Source organism: Galendromus occidentalis, unplaced genomic scaffold, assembly GCF_000255335.2.
Source record: "Galendromus occidentalis unplaced genomic scaffold, Mocc_1.1 scf7180000077475, whole genome shotgun sequence".
NCBI classification, from domain to species: Eukaryota; Metazoa; Arthropoda; class Arachnida; order Mesostigmata; family Phytoseiidae; genus Galendromus; species Galendromus occidentalis.
This window is the reverse complement of record NW_003805463.1, coordinates 1,727,534-1,748,895: the sequence shown is the minus strand read 5'-3', so window position 1 is coordinate 1,748,895 and position 21,362 is coordinate 1,727,534. Positions and strand designations below refer to the sequence as shown.

Sequence of the window (21,362 nt, the reverse complement as noted above, 5' to 3'; positions counted from 1 at the left end):
TCATCGTCATCGCGCAGCGTCGCTCAGAGCACACTGTTTACTAGCCCTTCCCCTTCCGACGCGCTGCTCATACCGATCGTCCGCCAGACGAATCTCACAGTGGTCTCCTCCTGCGAGCTAGACAGACAACAAACTAACTCCCCACTTGTTACACACGGTTCGCCATGAAGGATAGCTTCCACTCGTCGATCAAGTCGAGTCTCGAGACTCCAGAGGTTGCTCTGTGAGGGTCGTGACCACAACAAGTCCCCACTCGCACCCCTCATACCTCCGCGGTATTCTCTCAGCCGCAGTCAGGAGTTGGGCGAGACCTTCACCGCGGAGAGAGTTTTCTCCTCTGAGCGTTTTGTGCCCCGCTTCATGTCAAGATAGGGGATAAGGTCAGATGAATCGCTGAGCATGCGTTCAGATCTGAGTGAATCCAGGAATGGCAGCGGGAATCTCCTCTGAGCCGATTCCGCGCGTCTCAGAATGGACCCTCCGCCGCCGATGGGTGCTCCACCTGGGGTGGGTGCGCAATCGGCTCCGTCGTCAGTCGCCGGAGCTCCAGCTCCGACATCCGCCGATGCTTGTCTCTCGATAGTTCACAGCTTGATGTGTCATCGACAAGGTGGCGAAAGCGAGAGCTTCGCGAAAAGGTATTTCTGCCTTCTATTCTAGCCCCTTGATTCCTCAATGTATTTGAATTTCATCTGTGCCGGCTCCGCATCTGAGCAAGTTCCGTCTTCACCTTCGCAGAGCAATTGAGTCACTGGTGAAAAAACTGAAGGAAAAAAGGGACGAGTTGGATTCACTCATCACGGCGATCACCACCAACGGTGCTCATCCATCGAAATGCGTCACCATTCAGAGGACTCTCGACGGCAGGTTACAGGTGAGGAGCTCTCTAATACCGTGAACACAGCCGGACACCCGAAGATACTCGCAATCCGAAAATCAGAGCTGCCATATGAGCATATGTGGAGCCTTCTTAATGTGAATCGTGTTTCAGGTTGCTGGTCGAAAGGGTTTTCCACATGTCGTCTACGCTCGCATATGGCGATGGCCAGATTTACACAAGAACGAGCTGAAACACGTGAAATATTGTCAATTCGCCTTCGACCTGAAGTGTGACTCCGTGTGCGTGAATCCTTATCACTACGAAAGGGTGGTCTCACCGGGGATAGACCTGTCGTCCCTTTCTCTACAAGTGCCAAGCACCTCGGCTGCTCCCCCTGAATCGTCTGTCGTGAGTCACAGCGGCCACGACGACGGGATCGTCAAAAACGAATACTACACTTCTTCAGGCGGTGCAAACTCGGGCGGGTACCATGCGGCACCCCAAAACCGGCAAAACCCCTTCCTCGTCGGGGTAAGTTTGCAAACGCTATCCTGATGTACATGTGTTCCACTTCCCCTGCTCTCGGAATCACCATGTATTGATTGTTCCTTGTGGAAATACCGGATCTCCCTCGATTGCCGGTGGATTCTCATGCCACCGGTCGAGGGATCAGATCATCTTCAGAAAAGCAGTCGGAGTTCAATCTGAAGGAGGAGAAAGTCGACGTCACGACCGAAATCCTCAGATTTGTGAAGACTCGAGTGAAGTCATCCTGTGAACGAATCGCACTGTTCTATGTTCAGGAGAGAATCCTCCGGCTTCGCAAGAATCCATACTCGCGAACGACCCCAGCTGGGGGTATACTGGGAGGAGGTTCCCCGGACCCGCGGAAATTCGTTTTTCGCGGTACGGCCCGGAACCGCAAAAGACAAGGGTTCACTGTATTTGGGCGAACGCTGAATGTCAAGGTTCACGGCGGAAGCACATCGACGAGATGCGACATGCCTGGAGACTGACAGCTTCATTTTCAGGGGCAGGCCGAAGCTAGAGTATCCCCGACTGGACCAGGTTACTCGAATGGTGCCTGGAACGGACCTCCTGGGCCAGGGAATGCCGCCCCGGGTGGCAGTACTCTGCAGTACATAGGAGAAGAGGCGAGACAATTTTGGCAGGTAAAGCATGACTCTCGGAAACTCTTGAAGCCTATTGAGAGGCGGCTTGGGCCGGCTGCCTGCTCATTCACAGCTCCATCGCCCGATCCCCAGTCATGGTGCAGTCGAGAAATCCAAATCAGATAACATCCGCAACCTGCGATGTGGAGATCTAGACAATTTTCAATCGAGATTCAGGTTCATCCCGCCTTTCAGGGCCAAACTTCCGCACCCGCGACTGAAATTGTTCCACCTGTCCTCTTAAGTAGTCAGCCCGCCCCCGAGTTCTGGTGCAGCATCGCGTATTTCGAACAGGACCAACAGGTAAATCAAAATTTTGCTACTCAGAGGGATTGCGGCGATCTACCCCTTCAGTGCGCTTGGCCTTCGCTCATGGAGATGAATCCGTCACCGGAAACAAACTTCATATCGTCTCGATTCGTTTCCAGGTTGGCGAGACCTTCAAAGTCCCCTCCGCGTATAGCTATGTGATCGTGGATGGTTACGTGGATCCGTCCGGCGGCAGCAGGTTTTGCCTCGGAGCTTTGTCAAACGTCCGAAGGTGAGACAAGATCCCTGCCTATTGTAGCACTTGGTGGTACGAGACAGATCGGCTCGAATTCCCTGCGTTTTTCGATCTATTTTCCAGGAGTGAGTTATCTGAGCGAGCTCGTCTACACATCGGCAAAGGAGTCCAGCTCGATGTAAAAGGCGAGGGCGATGTCTGGCTCAGGTGAGTTGATGGAATATCTTGTACTCGAGACAGTCTCTCCGCAAGTTCAGACGAATTCTCTATGCTCTATACACTCTCCCAGGATTTGACTCGTTCCTTTCTCCCTTACAGATGCTTATCGGACCACTCAGTCTTTGTCCAAAGCTATTATTTAGATAGGGAAGCCGGTCGACAGCCTGGAGACGCAGTGCACAAAATTTACCCGTATGCATACATCAAGGTGAGCCCACGATTTTCATCCTTCACGAATGAGCCTATGGCGAATGAACACTGAGGAACACGGAACTTCTCTTGCAGGTTTTTGATCTGGCGCAGTGCCATTCCCAAATGCAAGCTCAAGCACAAACGGCGCAGGCAGCCGCAGCAGCTCAAGCAGCCGTCGTGGCAGGCCATATAGGCGGACCGGTCGCCCCGGGTCAAGGGGGTGGTCTAGCACCTGCGATCTCATTGTCAGCGGCAGCTGGCATCGGTGTAGATGATCTGCGACGTCTCTGCATTTTAAGACTCAGTTTCGTCAAGGGATGGGGACCCGATTATCCCCGGGCTTCAATCAAACAAACTCCTTGCTGGATAGAGCTGCACCTGCATCGAGCCCTGCAGCTGCTCGACGAAGTTCTGCATAGTATACCGCGATCCCCCGGTCAAGGCGAATAGTTTCTGTACATTTGGAAATTTTCAATTCCAGTTGAGTGAGCGAGAATGTACACGCTTCCGCTATTTTTGTAAAATATGTATCTCGGATTTTGGATGAATATTTTCGTTCGTAGACAACCTGAGTAAAGTATTCTTGGTCGAATTCGGAGCTGGTTCTCCTTAAACGGAACAAGTATCGGTCCCTCGCCACGAGTGGGGTCGCGTTGATCTTCGAGAAGTTCAACTGTGATATTTCAAGTTCGAGCACTATACGGGTCATTCAGCAGTTTCTGTGAGTCGCCCCGATAATCATTGCATCGTAGTTCTTCGGGAATAATACGATCTCACATGCCGAGATGCATTCACTCAAATGTCTATGATCTGGACGGCTCGCCTCTTCTGATCATGTCCGTATGGACTATTTCTCATCCCTGGTAATCCCTGGGACAAAAAGCGGTAGATGCAGTTTGGGAATCTGCACATCGATTCGCTTCCTAGGACAGAGCACTGGGATGAACGAATGATTGAGTCCGATATTCCCAAGAACGTTCTCATCGTTGGAGTTTTCCCCAGTATGCGCGCGTTACCTGTCGTCCATGATGCTTCATGACATTACGGATCGGAATAGCTTCCCCGAGCCATGACATCGACCGGGTCTTCTTAATCGATCACAGGCCCTTTTTCTTCGGAGCGCGTCCTTCTGGCATAGAGGAAATCCGACAAGCGGTGTCTCAGCGAAAGAATTCAACAATGCCTCCGCGAGAATCTGAGCGAAGGAGTACGGTGACCTACTCACACTCTGCGCCCATCCATCAGAAAGAAGATTACGGATGGAAACCGAAAGAGAGTTTGCGTTTCTGCCATGTTGAAGATTTCGTCACCTAGGATGCCTCAAGCAGCGCCGATCGAAACAATGAGAGGCTCCGTGCGGATTCTGTTCTAATGGAGCATTCGAAGAATGGAGTCGAAACAGTTCCAGATGCGGGATCGGTCCCGGCATGGAAAATAGCCCACGATGAAGTATTATGATTATGATCATAGACATATACGATGTATTATTAGTATCATTCGTTCCAAAAACTCATGTCGCGGAAACAAGGCATACATGTAAGTCATAATTAATTAATTACCATTACCAGCGAGGCCGTCGGCATTCGATAGTGATTCGAGGCTCGCTGTGGCATTGCCCATCTGCAGCTCAATGCATACCCTCTGCAGAAGAAGCTCTTCGGCTCTCTTATCCCCTAATGTCAATGCGGTACGATTCTCCAAGCCCCGAAGGAAGGCCTCTGAGGACTTCCCTATGACCCCCAGCGATTCGATGGCGGCCGGCTGAACAATGAAACGATTTTCAAGCTCCTTATATAGAGAACTCGGTTTTCTCTGCCAGCTTAGCTACCTCACCAGCAGCACGGACCGCGAGCGTCCGGCGCGAGGGTCCTACACCGTCTTAGCCAGACCAATTATCCACCTGCGTTCCACGATGACCAAGCAAGGCCGTCAGGACGGACCATAGAGTTTGCCATACTCACGTTCCCGGCCGCCGCTAGACACTGTATACACATGCGCTAGCTCCGGAGGCACTGGATGAGGGTGCGCTCGCCGTCGGTGTATCCCTAATTTATGTCTCGTCCTTATTTTCGCCTCATAGAAAATTTCCCGTTTCCCTCCCGGCTCTTCCTCTCTTTTTTTCGCGTTTCCACCGGTCGCTCCGGAATCCCGTTTCCCTCTCACTCTCCATCCTCCCTCGATTCCCGTATCGCAATTTTCCGATACCCCGTTCTCCCAAGTTCCTGCTTCCTTGTCAATCCGCTGCCCCTGTTTCCACTTCCCCCGCTCTCGGTTTTCCCGCTGCCCCCGCTCTCGGTTTTCCCGCTTCCCCACTTCAGCCGCTCCCACATAATCCCGCTTCCCTTGCTTTATCCTGTCCCCGCTTCGTCGTTTTCCTGCTACCCCGTGTTTCCGCTCTCCCGCTTTCGCGTTTAACCGGCTCTCCGCTGCCTTCTTTCCACCCCTCCTTGTTTTCCCGCTTTCCCGTTTCCCAGTTTTCGTGTCCTCCCGTTTTCCCTAATCTGTCCCATATGACACCGTCTTGCAGCACACTTTCTCGATGTGTTCTTTTGAACAGGTACCCATCGGCTGGATTCGTATTCCTCGGTAGCTCGCCCTGTGATTCGATCGCGGCGGCTTGTTGGACATAGCCCTCTTGGAAGCGTCGACCATCCGTTGTCGTGCTTCCAGGTCGAACGCGTTCCGGCAGTCTATGACGACACCATAAGTCTCCGCTTCACGCTCTGCAGGGTCCTCTGAATTCCTGAGCTGAGCACCGTTGGAGCTCCTCGAGTCCCTACGCTAAAAGCCGAAATCCGAATAGCTTCGGAGTCGGGTAGTGTAGAACCTCGTTGAAACTTATCATGGATCTGGAGGAAGCGGCGGGAATGGTCCGTTTCATTCAGAGATTGGTTCTGAATCGGAAAGGAATGTGGAAATCGTCGGAAGCATAGCTGCAGCCAACCTCACGGCTCGCATGGAGGCGAGGAACCTGGCAAATCGTTCCATAGGCTATCCGTTCCAAATCCTTCCTCGCATGGGAGGAGATGGGAACGGCGCCTGGGAATCAGTCTGCTTGATCCGAAAGTCCGTTATAGGGTCCGAGTCTTCTGATATTGGAGATCCCATAGGCGTGCCCGGGACGGAGGATTCGGTCCGTCGGAGGGCCGAGTGTCCTATACTATATCCGGTCCGTTACAACCAGGTTCTACCGTATGCTTCGATCGCAGGCTCTATCGTCTGAGATCCCGCGTACCTCCGTATTCTGCTCTCGCTTGCTGTCAAGCCTATCGAGTCTTCCTGAGACTGAGCTGGACTTCGTCGCTTGCTTTCCTGGGTGAACCATTTTTTCGTTCATCTCATCGGTTTCTGCTCACTGAGAGATGCTGTCATAAACAGAGCTCGGAACTTCAGGCACTCAAAAATGCCGGGCACGCGAAAAGGCACTGGAATATCTTAGAATAGGCCACGAAACTAGGCAAAACAGGCGTGATAGGCAGATCGAATGTTGATGAGGAATTTACGTGATTGTCCGGAGTTCCATCGCTCAGTAGTCGAGGGTGGTCTGGTAGGTATCATTTTACATCACTCCAAAAAATCGACGTCTAGGCGGACCATCGGATTCTATAGGAAGCAGGATGTGCTCCTGGAGCTTGGGTTCACCGACTCCATTCATCGCCAAATCCGTTCGTAGACCCTGTTGGCCAAAAATCCCGGAATTAAGCGTCTTGGTGACTCGAAAAGGCGCTTCAGGCGCGGTTAATCTTAGGTAATTGGTATTTTCGATGGAGAAGCGTCGAAAAAAGCGGCCATAGGCAATTATGGCAAAGTGCCTGAACTGCCGAGCTTTAGTCATAGAGTTGGTCAGAGATCTGTCGGCGGTATCGAGATCCAGCTTGTTTAAAGCGTCGTTGACTTCTGCTTCTTCCGTTGCCTTCTGTAGAATTTGTGAGATACATTGAAAAGACAATCCATCAAATCCGGGTATTTGGTCGAAGATGAGCCGTGAAACATAATACGCCAAACATATTCTCAAACCGACGATGATCGTTCCCTGAGAGGCTGGGCGCGGGATTTACCAGCTACTCAGCTGTTCCGCTATGTTTATATGTAGTCTCCCCCGGGAGTCGAACCATTCCCCAAGGCAGCTCGAGGAAGAAAACTTGAGAGAGGAGGCTCTCGAGTACAGGGAAACTCGCTCCATCAAACTGAGTGGGAGAGCGAAGTTTCAGAACGGGCGTCTGATTTCTGTACTTGACGAATCCAGATGCACTTAGCATATGAATAGCTGTTGGAGGACCGACTGGAGCCTTACGAGAGAGGGTAGATTGATAAGCGATCATCTGGAAGATCCGATGGCTTACCGGTTTGATCCCATTGTGGAGGAAAGAAAGCCGTTGGAGGCGAGTCCGGAGTCGCGTCACGTATTAAGGTTCTGAAAGATGCGTCAAATCCTGCTGCCGAATTACGGAACTGGTCGGCTTTATCTGATGTTCTCGCTCCCACTCGGATCAATTCGATCTTACCCCGATTCTCGATGGGGAAACAGAATTTTGTCGAGGAAGCCAGTTATTGGCGCAGAACCTCTATTTTTGGGGGATGATCGCCAGTTGGGTCGAAGGGTCAAACTCGTTCCCCCACTTGACAAGCAATTACGCTCCTCTGTGAGTTCTAATTGATTTCGTTTGAAAGCACACGTCCGCGCCGACTTCTTTTTGTTCGGCATTCTCTTTGTACGGTGCTCCCCGATAAGAAGGTCCCACGACGAGGCATGCCGACGGTCGACGTCGAACTTGATTGGGTTCCGACTATGTCTTTTCTGATGTTCCGCGATTCGGCATAATCGGTACATCTAAGTGGGAACCCCTCTGACGTCTTCGACAAAGATGAGCGTCCTAGCATAGGAATAGAAAAATCGAGTGGACTGCTCGTCCTGAGCCGAAATTGACGACGCGAGTGAGTCGATAGAATTACAATTGATGCTCATCCGATGCGCCGAGGAACCGCCAAGAGCTCACTCGTCTCTCGAGTGTACACGTCGTCTAGAGACTCGCACTCCGGAACTCAATGAACGTCCATCTGAGCCTCAGAGTTCTAACGACGCGAACATTTCCCCGTAGCGGCTCGACGCGCAATCCGTGTGGCCCTTTGATTTCCATCCAAGAATGCCGGAACATGCCAAATTCGAGCTTTTGTGAAGAGGAGCTTCGAATCGTTTGTATTGTATCATGCCATCCATTCGTCCACTTCGTCCGCAATCATTCATGATTGTCACATATACAGCAGATACTTTGATTAGGTTCTGGAGCCGTGAATTTATTCAAAGGAGAGCTTCCGTGCGTCGAGAGATCGGGAAAGCTGGACTCGTCCCACCCTACCATAAAATCAGGCTCGAGCGAACGACGCACGAGAGGAGAGCTGCCGCCTCGTCGTGCCGGCTTGCTGTCAGAGAAGAACTTCATATTAAGGACCATATATGTCATGCTGGCGGGCCGATGGGACAGACCTCGACAGGTGAGGATGGAAAAGGGAAAGAGTCCCCTTCTCGACATTCAAATTTGGCGTCTTTTCATCTCTTGTCGGCAAGCTGAGGGGAAAAGTGAGGGAACGGGGCTCGCTGGCCGTCTGCAGTCGTACCCGCCTGTGCGTTCGCCCGCCCGCGAGCCCGCCTGTCCGCCTGTTTGACTGACTGCCTGCCTGCCAGTCCGATCTTTCCTGGGGTCCAGAATCAGGCTTGGGGAGGGAGGTTCCTTTCCCACAGCAGTTCTCTCCCGCTCAGCGAACTTCATGGGTTCCTCCTGCTCTTCGTCGAAGCTTCGGCATCCGTTCGCGGCTAAGAACGCCTCTAGCGATCTATCACCAGCCTACGCTTAGGAAAAGGCGAGCTTCGAGTGTCTTCAGCATCGCGAACCTCTTTCCTCAAGCGTCCGCTCGCTAAACGTGTCTGAGCGACCGATCGGAACTCTGCGTGTAGCCGCAAGCTAGAATACGTAAGTACGAGAACTTGGACTCCCCTCTCCGGCCGAGACAGAGCCGTACACTTTACTTTATCTTCGTATTTGGACAAGCGAAACGTAACCTTCTGAACCCGATGATGTCACTTCCTGAAAGTCCGCGCTGAAATGCTGTGGCGCGAATATCACCTGCTCTATGTGAACCATGAGGAACTCAGTTGTTTACAAAGCCTTTGCTGCTGAGACGATTGCCTTCGGGCAGAACGCTCGGAAGCCGTTCTTGAGTGCACGGCTCGCTAGCTTCCGATCGATTCCCGCGTCGAGGCGACTGGGAATCCCAACAATCATGGGTGAGTGCTCCCGCCGGCGAACTTCGGAGTGAGTCGTCGACGAAGACCCGACGTCCAGCCCAGTGTCGCTCTCGGAAGAGCATGACTGAATCGAAAGATTTTAGAATGTCTTCAACGGGACGTAATTTTGAGCCCCGTAAGAGGACAAGGGAGGCGAGAACAAGATCAGGCATCAACACTTCTGGACTCAGGAAATTCCTCAGGAGGAGCATTTCTACCTTTCCTGCTGTGGATGGAGATCCATATTAGATTCAGGGAAAAAGAGATAGCCTCAGAGTGCAGCTTGGGTCAGAACAGTTCGAGGTGGCTAGGGATAATTCGATCATCGGCGACGAATATCTTCGAACCTACAAGACTGATCGGTTCAACATAAACTATGTATACGGAGGCAAGTAGGTGAACGACTGCGAGGCGGTCGTCACTGTGCTCACGATCGGGTTTCTATGAGCCAGATCTCTCCGGCTCTGTCTGGCGGATGCATCCTGATTTCGTGCAGACTATTAATTCCGGGAGAGAATCCTGACACCAATGACCCCATGAAATAATTGCATTCGAATTCTTCGATCGCGAATCGACGATTCACAGCGCCAGTGAAAGGCAGCTAAGATGACTCGCTAGTCAGTTGTTCTGACGAGTGCCTGCTGGAAAGGCGAACTCGAGAGCGTCTCCGAGATCCCGCTGAGCGTGGCAGAAGAGCGTCAATATGAGGCCAAAAGCCCGCCGTATTATTAATATGGAAGGAATTCTTTTCATTGCGAACGTCAGACGAAAGAGGCTGGCTGGCTGGCAGGCGGGCCAGTCGGCTTGTTCGCTCTCGCTCAGCAGACTCTCTGTCGAGCGCTTCGTGGAGAAGTTCGTTCTCCGTGTTAAGATCACGTGGCACGTCATAGTCGGCTCCGTGGAGCAGCTGACGGACTCTTCGAGGGAACTGCTATCGAGAGAAGAGATTACCGAAATTCGAAGAATTTCCCGACTCACTTAGAGAAGACTCTCGGCGCTCAAGAGGACCGTCACTTTATTCCGATATAGATGGGAAAGGTGGAGATTTTCCACAGGGTCGCTCGCACACAGTCGCAAGAACACGCCGTTTCGTGATCCGCTGCTCCGCTGCGAACAAAACAAAAGTAAACGCCGATATGTTGCTCGCGACCTGCACCACACAGCCGAGAATAGCTCGCCGAGACTCATATCAGCCTGTGTTCGCAGACTTATCCGCGATCCTCAAGCGAAAATTGAGCTGGAATAAAAACACCGCTGCTCGAGATTGGCGATTCGAACATTGAGAGGAATAACGGCCCAGTGGAAGCGTCATTCAGGCGGAAGAATTCGCTAATATCTATAAATGAGGCCCGTGGATGAAGGTGCTCATGAACATTTGAGCGTCATAGGCGGCGCCTCCGACGGGCTCGAACTTCAGGAATGTACATCGTATGACCGCTATCCCTTTCTCCCATCGTTGAGCAACCACGACTGTATTTGGCTATCCTGAGCTCTCCCGATCACGTTGGTCCAGGGTCGAGCTCTCTCCTAGGATCTCGGGTCTAATCATGGGTGGGTCGATTGCAGCAATGGACAGAAACTCCGAATGGCAATGCTGGTACGAGTTATTACAAACACAGCCGTATGAGGAAACGCTGCGGCTCTCCTCGCGGACCGAGGTCATTCTCTTCCCCTCTTCGGAGGGTCCGCGGCTCCACAAGGTCCGCTTGGTGCCAGTGTATTCCCATCGAGGGTATAGATCAAAAGGGAGCCCGCTCGAGGCCCCACCAGAGCTGATTCGCTAACGAAATGTCGATTCCCCAGTAAAGATGATTTCATCGCGTTCCTCAGATCTTGCAGCGCGGAGGCGCCGCAATCGGAGCAGCTGAGGCGTTAGATGTTTTTAGGACCTTGTGTGCAATGGCAGAGACCCGTTGTGGAAACTTCTCTCCCGAGCTTGAAGAAAGCGATTTTTACGCGAGTGGATCTAATTTGGAGGCGACCGCGGCAGCCCTAGGGAGTAAAAACGTCATGGAAGGTACCACGTACCTACACAGACGCGATCACGGGGACCGCTCCGAATTGGAAACTCTAGCGTCAGATCGTGAAATATCGTCGAACGAAGTATTTCAGTTTTTTGTCGTAACCGGAGCAGAGAAACTCAAGATTCCGAGAGCGGCTCGATATCAAACACCGCTTCGCGGACGAGGGTTTCCCGCTCGCTGAGCACACTCCCGGAAGGTCTCAATGCCGTCATCTGGGAGCTGGTTAATGACATCATCCCGATTAAATCGGGGATATGAAGTCTGTCGGAAATCAAAGTCCATAACGGAGCAGAAATTGGCATTGATCCTCATTCGAGATGCGCTCCGTTGGCAGAAATCGTCTCGGCGGCCGTGTCCTAGGACTTGAGAATATGTGACTTGAACCACCTGCGGAAATCGGTCAGAAGGAGAGCCTGAAGCCCGCCGCTTCTCGACGATGTTTCATACCGCATCCCCCATGGAGCACGCGGCCCGCACGAGTCTTGAACTTTTCCCTTAAAGCATTTACTGCATGGTAGACGGATTGGTTTCAAGTATACTTCCTCGTCGTATACCATTCCGAGAAGAGCACATTCCAATCAGAGATTCGCTCCCCTCCCCCTTGTCCCCCAGAAACCTTCCCAGCTCGATATTTCCTCTTTTTTTCCTCGAAATATTGGTACTGGCAATCCGCCTCAACTTGGACATCTGTGCTACGGTCACGCGCTGGTCCTCCATAGAGTTTCCACTTCACAGGTGATTCCAGGAAGTTCGACCGACGTCAAGTTTTTCGAAACTCGCGATCGGCACGGACCCGCCTCCAAATCCCTTCCGAACAGTCAGAGGAAGAGGACGACGTCGAAAGTATGAACCTTTCGTGGGTTCAGAAGCTGCTTCCCAAATCCTCGGAAAACAACAGTCCGCAACAATCCCCTCAACATTGTTCAAATCTCTGTCCAAACACACCGAGAAAACTCAATCAGTCGCCGCACCACCGACCTGTCCTCTGTGAGTTCTTGTATTCCCCCTCCGTGACCCGACGCCTCGACTTTCCTCGATAGGTCCCGCCCCTTCGATCGTCGTTCCGCCCAAGTCGCTAGATACCTAATCGAGAACAATGTCGTATTCGATCTTTCCAGCCGATGGATATGGACGCGGCGAAGACACGAGATACGGAATGGACACAGAAGAGTTCAGATTGAAAGGTCGGGATATGGTCGATTACATCGCCGAATACCTCGAAAACATAGGTCAGCGGAGGGTCACACCGAAATGTGAGCCCGGTTACCTCAAAGGTTGGTCTTCACGAAGGTACAGCCTACGCCTTCTGAACTTCTCCCGACCTCTTCATTCCAGCCCTTTCTGCGATCGTTCACGTACAGCGAGCTTACTACGATACTTCTGTCTCGTTCAAGATTTGTTGCCGCGGAAGGCCCCTCAAAAACCGGAGGATTGGGACATCATCATGGCCGACTTTGAGAAATTCATAATGCCCGGAGTAAGCTCGGGATCGGTTTCTGGATTTCCGGTGACCGCTTACAGCGACTCGTGATCAGGTACCTTAAAACTCCGAATCTTCCGCAGGTCACCCACTGGCAACATCCCAGATTCCATGCGTATTTCCCCGCCGGGAATAGCTACCCATCAATCCTGGCAGACATGGTTTCCGATGCGATCGGTTGCGTCGGCTTTAGCTGGGTATGGAATTTTTGTTTTCCCCGAGAGATTCACAAATCGGCTCGCGAATGCACTCCGAGCCTCACATGGGGGAGCTTTCTCATCTTACTTCTTATTCCCCGAGGCTGCCAGTCCTGTTTGCACCGAGCTGGAAATCATCATGCTCGATTGGTTGGGTTTGTAATGATGGAGAAATTAAAGTAGAATGATTTCGGAGATCAGACTCGGATAAATCATGGGATAGGATTCTCCCTCCTGAGAGCCATCGATAGCAAGAAATTTTCCCCAGGCAAGATGATCGGCTTGCCGGAGGAGTTCCTGTGTCTTCATGGGGATAGCAAAGGCGGAGGTGTAATCCAGGTGAGGTTTCGAGCAAGAGTAACGAATACAGCGACAGAGCGAAGCTTTTCGGTTCTCTGTGAGTTCGGTCCTCGCCATCAGATTCGACGTGAATTTCCGGAACGCATTTTCCGTTTCAGACTTCGGCCTCCGAATGTGTCTTGGTTTCTCTATTAGCCGCTCGCTACGACGCTATCAAGAAAGCGAAACTCAAGTACCCGAGCCTAGATGACTATGCCATACTTCCAAAGTTGATGGCGTACTGCTCGACTGAGGTACGATTCTTTAGTCGCTTTGCTGCACAGCTGGGCTATAGCCGCACTCTGTGGACTTGAACTAACACAGGAATGCATTATCCTTTCGCAGTCGCATTCTTGCGTTGAGAAAGCCGCTCGCATCGGCTTCGTGAAGCTCCGTATTCTCGATACTGATCCTACAAATCGATTGCGAGGGAACGTACTAGCCAGAGCGATCAAAGAAGATAAAGCTGCCGGGTCGATCCCTTTCTTCGTAAGTACAGAGTTTCGCAATCGGAGGCGACGCACAGGGGCTCGGGAGTTTCTTGATTTCAAAAACGAGGCTTGTTTCGAAGGTTTCGACAACCCTGGGAACCACGTCTTGTTGTTCCTTCGATCCGTTGGACGAAATCGGGCCCATTTGCAAACAGGAGGAAATCTGGTTACACGTGGATGCCGCTTTCGCGGGTTCCGCGTTCATATGCCCCGAGTTCCAACACCTTACTGACGGCATTGAGCACGCCATGTCTTTCAACACGAACCCTAACAAGTGGATGCTGGTCAACTTCGACTGCTCCACAATGTGGTTAGTTTTCCTCTATCTCCGTCATGATATTATTTGAGGAAGTATGTCGAGGGTTGTCCTCGCTCCGATATATGTACATTCTGATTGGATCCCTTCTTGAAATATTCTCTCTCCTAGGGTCAAAGATCGCTTCAAATTGACTGAAGCGCTCGTTGTGGATCCACTATATCTACAACACAGCTATTCCGATAAAGCCATAGACTACAGGGTTAGTTGATAACTCTAGATTCCGGATTCAGACTCGGTGCATTAATATAAGTACAATGGAGAGTGCTCTTCTTGCAGCATTGGGGTATACCTCTGAGCCGACGCTTCCGATCCCTAAAACTCTGGTTCGTGATTCGTCGATATGGAGTTGAGGGTTTGCAAAGGTACATTCGCGATCATGTTCGTTTAGCCAAGAAATTCGAATGCTTGGTCCGCCATGACGATCGCTTCGAGGTTTGCAATGAAGTCATTCTCTCGCTGGTTTGTTTCCGCTTGAAGGTGAGAGCCCGCACCGTGCATAGCGTGCCAAGAAACGTTGAATCAAATCGCTGATTGAGGATAAACAGCTGAGCATCGAATTTACAGGGGAGCAACGCTCTGAATAAGAAATTGTTGACCATTATCAATGCCAGCGGAAAACTTCACATGGTCCCCGCTTCGCTCCACAATCGATTCGTCATCCGCTTCTGTGTGTGTGCCCAGAACGCCACGGATGAGGACATCGGATACGCTTGGGATGTCATCAGTCAAACGACAACCGAACTCCTCGAGGTGGGTTCTGGACCTCACTTATATCACATTGTGGAATTCCGCCTCCCGATCGGAGCATTGCCCCGACGACTCCGACGGTCCCGGCTGGATAGGGTCTGTGTCCTGGGGCTGAGTGGGCATTCTATTTTTTCCTCGTGTTAGTGTGTTCCCTGCTTCCAGGAGACTGAATACGAGGCAGCAGAGCCAGACGAGGTCTTCCTTCTCGACAAAAAGCGACACTCGCTCAGATACAAGAGATCGTTCTTTGTTCGCATGGTGTCGGACCCAAAGCTCTATAACCCGAAGATTGTTCGAGCGCTATCCGATAACGAGAGCGGTAAAGCGGAAGACTCTGGGGACGCAGCGAAGAAAATGTCATCTTCAGCCGAGAAGCTCCAGAACATTAATGCGGTTTAGGTCAAACCCTCCCGTTGCAGAGCATGCGATCTAGCTGTCAATAAAATTGATCTCTAGCCAGGGCCCAGATTGTGTTGGCTAGGGTTCCCGTATGTTTCGGAGGGCGCGGTGAAAACTTATCGGCCATCGATCAGAACCTCTCTCCACGGTTGTGTGGAATTTCTGTGGGAGAGGTTCACGCGGCGCCCCGTGATTGTATCCAGAATGACACGTGAAATTCTGTGGGAATTTAAATCCATTTCAAATGAGTACTCCTTAATTATTGAATAATTACTCGTTTATTGATTCTGATTAGTACATCATCTGATGGAATCGTCCCGCGGACCTTCCCCAATCGGAGAGATGCACATGAGGTCGTCTTGAGGAGGTTTTTGAGAGAGCGACTTTTCTCGGATCTGAATTGTAGCCCTCCAAAGCTAGAACATCGATGCACTTGCTGCGCTTCCGAACCATCAAGCCCCTACGTCCGACATCCGCTTTTCATCGTGACTACGATCCGAGTCGCTCCTCACGGATGATTCCGTAGCTCCTTCCAAGTTATTGAAGTCCCTCCTCTCTTGAAGTCTCTCCCCTTTTACTTCAACCATAAGATACAAGGTCCCGATGCGGGGATCTTGTGGATGACCATGAAGCTCGCATGTGTGTACTCGGGAAACATCCATTAATAATTAGGTATACACAAAGGTAGTTGCTTAGCTGCGAGGCAAAATATTGATGTTGTTCCTCTAGTCCTGTTTCTCTCGTTCAAAACACATTCTGTAGGACCGCTCTCTCTCTCTCTCAACGAATAATGAATTCAGGAAGTGAATTATTCCGACGCGTCATCCTCACTCACTTCAATGTGAGCTCGGAGTTATCATATGGAGTAGTGAGAGATTTCGCATGGAGCAAACCTAGCGTCGTGGGTATGGTTTGATCCTGAGTTTCATCTGGAGATGCGCTTAAGGCTCACTCGGACACACAGTACTGTTACCGGGAGCATAGTTGACTTGAAGCGCACAACGATATTGATTATTCAGAGTTCGATTCAGTGTTTGAATTTCGCCTCCAGCAGACAGACGAATCGAATGAAATAAATATTGGTCCACCGCAGATCTCTATTCATCCTGGGAATATCATCCGTCACTGGGAGGAAATATGAAGTTCATCATCGAGTAGGAATGTGAAACTCGAACATATCTCTTCTCGTTTTGAAGGATCCGGCGATATTTCTGCTCGTCTGACGTTTGCTGGGTTCTCGATGATAGACTAAGGCTGGAGATATGTCGTTCGCTGTCCTTCGAGGTCGACGTTTCTCTAGTCACCTTCTTTGTCAGCTCCAGTCGCGACGCCGACCGTTGATTTTGTTCTTTTGTGGACCAGTCTGCGTCCCAGGAGCCGCCATCACGAATCCTGATCTTTTCCGGGAACCTCGTCGGTCTGATGTCGTGCCTCCGCAGGCGCATCACTCCCCTCATTATCCTCATGCCCGCCTTCCTTTACACTGTCTCCATTTTTCTGATCGTCTGGATCTTTGTCGTCGTCGATTTCCATCATTCCTTCAGGCTCTTCCTCATCTCTGATATCTTCCTCGATACTGTCGTGCTGTCTCCCGGCGCTAAGCTTCGAACGCACGCTGATGGCGCCGCCGCTCTTCGTGGAGCTTTTTCCGCTGCTTCCTTTACCACTTCGTACCGAGCGAACTGTCTGACGGTCCTCCTCGACCATTCTCTCAGACCCGGTTTTGGAGATACCAGAATCCGAGGAGTTGGATTTTGTTTCTTCGTCTTCTTCGGCTAAAGTCCTCAGTTCCTCCTCGATTTCTGGCGTAGTCATCTCGATAGTCGTCTGTTGGAGAGTGATTGCTGAACTTCGGCGGGACTCTACCATTTTTTTACCCATCAGCACATGTCCAGGGGTTGAGGCTCTGCAAGATCAAAGATATGTGTAAGGTCTGGAATCGGGCTATAACAGAGAAAACTCAGGGGCAAGAGCGACATGAGCGACAAACACGGGCTTCAGACCCCGCCCTAGATCCCGGCGGCTCACCTTCGGCTCGGGATTACCTCTACAGGTGTCAAGGATTTGTCTGAATTTCTCCTCATATCCAGAGAGGATGCTCCGGACGATTGCTCAGCCGATTTGCGACAGAACGTGCAGCGCCAGGTGAGGTAAAGGTAGACCATGTAGACGATACCGGAAAGAATCATGTATCCGATAAGGAAGTAGAGCATCCAAATGACCTGGAACGATGATTCAAAAATCAGTCATGCATCCTCTCCCACCCGCCCGGCTCGTTCCACTCAGCGAATAAGTTTCCGACGCTCACCTTAGCGGCACGATCCTGCTGAACGATGATAAAGGTGAAAACGTCATCCCCACCGAAGCGAGTAAGATGGCTCATCGGAGAGGTTGTCAGACCGAGATTGGGAGTGATTCCTCCGATCGTCGTGAAGATCAGATAACCTGAAATCGTAACTCAGTTTCGTTTCGCCAGTCGATTTCATCGATCCGGAAGTGGATCTCACAGGGTCCTTGTTTGTACGGGCGGCTTTGATGGATGATTCAAGCTTGTAATAGTTATTGGTGATATCTGTTCGAAAAACGAATCGGGAAGGCGTATGGGGACGGGAGGCTTCAATTCAGCGATGGGTATGTGAGCATACTCATACATGAGTGATCGTATTCGAGGCTGAATTCCTTTTACTTAGTTTTTGGTTCGTTACTCCGGGTCAAGGACCACCTGCCCCCATTTCAAGCGGAGCTCGTCGGAGTTTACTGGCGGCTGCGGTTTTCTCGCTCTACTCGGCGGGGAGGCCCGGCCCAAAATGAGGGCATTTGCCACCGGATCACGTAAAGACCGCGGATAATGTCATCCACGGTGGGGTCAATGTTTATTCAGCCGTGTTTCCGAAGCAATCGACCTTCTAGGCTCAGGTACGCCATCGTCATCTCGAGCATTAGAAGAAGATCCGTCCGTATAGAGGTACGGGTGCCATAAAAAAGAACCTTCGGGTATCATCCGTACAAGACAGATGATTGAACTCACCATAGAAGAACGCTGTCATGAAAGATACGTCATGAGTGACAGCTCCGAATGTAGCTCCGAAGATGGAGTAGAGAAGGAAGAAGAGGCTGAGAGTCCACACCGGCATGAACAGATCCCCACGGACTAGTCTGAAATACTCGTCGAAATTTTCGGGCTGGACCAGAACGTTGCGCTCCGAATCGACAAGATCGTCTATGATCGAAATCGGCGACGATGACGGTGTCGACACTTTTCTTTTGCCACAAGCCATCATCTCCGGAGTTACGCAGCGTTTCCGGCTGATTCTGTTGAAGAGCCTCCGGAAAATCGATACATCCGCCCGTTCGACTAACGACATGCCGCAGCAACACGAGTGAAGACACAGCATTATCCAGAACTGTGCCATCGACCGGCCCATGAGGCAAATCCAGACCAACAGCAGAGGAATTCCAATGGCCGTGTACAGGATTACCACGAACTGAGTTGCGTCGGGCAAGCGAAGCAAATTCCCAGAGGCTGCAGAAGAAATTCCGTTCTGATTTTTTCCTTTCTTTTCTAATTCCGACATATTTCCGAAAAAGTGGTCGAGTTTCCTACCTGTAGCTGTTATAAGCGAGAGGGTAAAGTAGAGCGAGTTCTCGAAGTTGTCTCCCCGGTATTGTCGATGCAGCGCCTCCGCGCTATGAGAATTTTGGAACAGCTCGTCGACCGGACTCATGACCCGCGTCCGATCTATTTCACGCTCGTATGTTAACAGGAACCTACGAAAAGAGAAGCATGAGACTCACTTGCGATGAAAAACCGTCTACCGAATCAGATTCGCTCTCCCACACCCGAAAATCAAATGTTTAAGTAATTTTTCTTCCCCACGGATTCCCACTTTCCCTACGGATTCCCGTCGGAAGCGGTTCGGAGTTCGGGGAAACGTTTTGATATGGATACGAGCCGGCCCCAGGCAGGCGGACCCGCTTACTTGGTGAGAGAAATAGAACACTCCAGTCCGATGTCCTGAAGCGAGATTTGATGAAAAAAGTGGGTCGGTCGCCTCGGAGCATGCACGCAATGTTCACGTTTGGGCTTTGGGAATGATGCACGATTTTGATCCGATAATGGTTGGACGGCACTGGCAACCCGCCGCAGGCTAGAGCACGAACATCGCAGCCGTCGCAAGTTTTGAGCCGCACGTCCTGGTATGAACCATGCGACCACATTTTCGTTCGATGATTCGATAGTCCGTTCTTCTCCGGCACATGGCTCAAGTCTCTCCCATATCGCTTCCTCTCTCAATCAGAGGGATCGCTCAAGTGAATATTCCCAAAACTAAGTCGCTGGAGTCGAGCCCATGATCAGGACCGAGAAAACATTCTGGCCTCAATGCAGTAGTCTCAACCCGATCGGCTTCATTCATACAACACGGGAAATGACGTATTCATTTGCATCTCGATATCCAGAGGAGCAAAGTCATTAGGCATCAGAGATTAATGGATCTCGCTTAAAGTAGCTTCAGTGGGGCAAGAGTTGAGGCTCATCGAAAGCTCATCTGCATCGAGAAAAGTCCCGACTTACTGGAGCGATGTTCGAGGCAACGCGTCCCATACGAGGCTCGAACGCGATTCGCAAGCGTAAGCCGAATATTTTTTCCAGTAGCAGAGAACCGAGAAGGTGGGACGCATCACATGTGCTTCAATTGAAAGAACATACGCCGAGAATGAACATCAAAGCCAATGACCTCACGCGCAGAGTATCCGGTCCGCATGGGAAAGTCTCTCGTACCTCATTTGGTGCTTGGGCATTCAGGTCTCGCAGAAAGGCGGAATCTGGTCCGAGACTTCTTCCACCAATATCTATTTGTGGATCTCTAGTCAGTGCTCCCGGAATGCAAAGTCGATGCCCCCCTCTAGATCAGCCATTCCGATAGTCGACGTGAGTTTTTGGGCATCCAAGATACGATTCTGAGCTCCTGGTGAATGCCGTTCCTCCGGGAACAAAACCTTCGGCGAGAAGAATGATCGTACAGCCGTATGGGGAAGAAAAGCAAGATGAGAAACTCGCGAACATCGATCGTCGCTTGCGAGGTTCGTTCGAGCCCCAAAGAGCATACCGAACGAAGATATCCGACTCGGGCCATAGCGCGGATCTGGCCTGACCCAAGCGCATCCTCCACATCCTCGAGTTTGAGCGTGACCACTAGCGCTCCCCGAGTGCGCTCTTGGGGGCCGGGATCATCCTGGGACCTCTCCAAGGCGCGGAAGACTTTGCTTAACGAAGTCTGGATTCGGCAATCAAAATCCTCAAGTGGAAAAACTCGAATGAACTTCGGACGCAGCTACCCGTTCGAGGCTCCAGCAGGCTGATGGACAAGAGCATCTCGGTGATCTTACTCTTGCGAGCGCAAGAGAAGACCGAGACTACGTCAGAGCATGCATGAAGAGACCGATGCGACCGAGCTCTCCGGGCTCACGCATCGGTTCATCATCGATGAGGCAATCTTCGAAATATCTTTCGATTCCTCCCGTCTCACTCGAAGTCTCTCCCGGTGGCTACTAGCCTTGCTCCGAGCGAATCCTTCTGCTGCAGCTCGGATATGCGGGGACTTCCGGTGCGCATCCTGGTATGACTGCCAAGCAAGCGAGCGACCAACCAACCAACCGAACATTGAATTCCTCCCCTTCATATCTGAAGAAAGACAGTGAACTTACTTATAGACGATCTGGGAAGCCCTCTCAACGTCCTCGAGCTGCAATTCGGTCACGAGGAGCTTCGAGGTGTCATTCCTGATGCGTGCCATTTTGTCTTGATCGGGAACTTCTCTCTCCGGTGGAGCCATTATGACGACGAATATCGCAGCTCCCGTTATTATGTAAAGCAGTATGATGATGGACAATGCCACTCGTAGGAATAAGGGTTTGACCCACGGGCAATCGCGAACAACCTCCACAATCCTTGTTACACCCATCTTGAGGCGATGCTGTTTATGTTGCGAATAAAGTCGCGAGTCCATACAGGCAGGGGACTTGGTCGGTGACCTGATCACTTTGTCTTTACTGAGTCGTAATTTCCCGCGTCGTGTATTTCACTCACACAAATCTCTAATTACTCTTCGGCGGGCTGTCGGATATCCTCTTCGTTGAAAACTTTGTCCACGATTTTTCGGAAGGCACCGATGAT

The 21,362-nt window shown here is 51.2% G+C and overlaps 3 protein-coding genes across 3 annotated transcripts; 2 read left to right on the top strand and 1 right to left on the bottom strand.

Moving 5' to 3' along the window:
* Positions 1-471: 471 nt before the first annotated feature.
* On the top strand, positions 472-3,358 carry Med (Smad/Smad4 homolog Medea). The gene is made up of 9 exons (XM_003744950.1): positions 472-638; positions 739-874; positions 992-1,351; positions 1,852-1,992; positions 2,188-2,295; positions 2,421-2,533; positions 2,621-2,704; positions 2,816-2,924; positions 3,002-3,358. The coding sequence occupies exons 1-9, from the start codon at positions 472-474 to the stop codon at positions 3,356-3,358; spliced, it is 1,575 nt and encodes a 524-aa protein (XP_003744998.1).
* A 5,750-nt stretch (positions 3,359-9,108) lies between these two features.
* On the top strand, positions 9,109-15,539 carry LOC100902996 (aromatic-L-amino-acid decarboxylase). The gene is made up of 14 exons (XM_029111902.1): positions 9,109-9,191; positions 11,951-12,202; positions 12,334-12,489; positions 12,610-12,692; positions 12,779-12,892; positions 12,996-13,047; positions 13,161-13,231; positions 13,351-13,485; positions 13,577-13,720; positions 13,803-14,032; positions 14,150-14,240; positions 14,318-14,518; positions 14,606-14,791; positions 14,951-15,539. The coding sequence occupies exons 1-14, from the start codon at positions 9,188-9,190 to the stop codon at positions 15,185-15,187; spliced, it is 1,956 nt and encodes a 651-aa protein (XP_028967735.1). The 5' UTR covers positions 9,109-9,187; the 3' UTR covers positions 15,188-15,539.
* Positions 15,540-16,570: 1,031 nt separating this feature from the next.
* On the bottom strand, positions 16,571-21,150 carry LOC114828302 (uncharacterized). Its single transcript, XM_029111899.1, has 6 exons — positions 20,894-21,150; positions 18,792-18,955; positions 18,216-18,710; positions 17,496-17,632; positions 17,216-17,409; positions 16,571-17,093 (listed from the first exon to the last, which is right to left on the bottom strand). The coding sequence occupies exons 1-6, from the start codon at positions 21,148-21,150 to the stop codon at positions 16,571-16,573; spliced, it is 1,770 nt and encodes a 589-aa protein (XP_028967732.1).
* Positions 21,151-21,362: the final 212 nt, after the last annotated feature.

Excerpts from the sequence above, each read along its gene's own strand:
- Med (XM_003744950.1), top strand. The coding sequence starts at position 472 with ATGGACCCTCCGCCGCCGATGGGTGCTCCACCTGGGGTGGGTGCGCAA. Across the intron at positions 2,534-2,620 it reads GCTTTGTCAAACGTCCGAAG|GAGTGAGTTATCTGAGCGAG; the intron begins GTGAGACAAGAT and ends TCTATTTTCCAG. Across the intron at positions 2,925-3,001 it reads ACCCGTATGCATACATCAAG|GTTTTTGATCTGGCGCAGTG; the intron begins GTGAGCCCACGA and ends CTTCTCTTGCAG.
- LOC100902996 (XM_029111902.1), top strand. Across the intron at positions 13,232-13,350 it reads AAGGCGGAGGTGTAATCCAG|ACTTCGGCCTCCGAATGTGT; the intron begins GTGAGGTTTCGA and ends TTTCCGTTTCAG. Across the intron at positions 14,792-14,950 it reads CGACAACCGAACTCCTCGAG|GAGACTGAATACGAGGCAGC; the intron begins GTGGGTTCTGGA and ends CCCTGCTTCCAG.
- LOC114828302 (XM_029111899.1), bottom strand. The coding sequence starts at position 21,150 with ATGGGTGTAACAAGGATTGTGGAGGTTGTTCGCGATTGCCCGTGGGTC. Across the intron at positions 18,711-18,791 it reads CTCGCTTATAACAGCTACAG|CCTCTGGGAATTTGCTTCGC; the intron begins GTAGGAAACTCG and ends TTTCTTCTGCAG. Across the intron at positions 17,094-17,215 it reads GAGGTAATCCCGAGCCGAAG|AGCCTCAACCCCTGGACATG; the intron begins GTGAGCCGCCGG and ends TTGATCTTGCAG.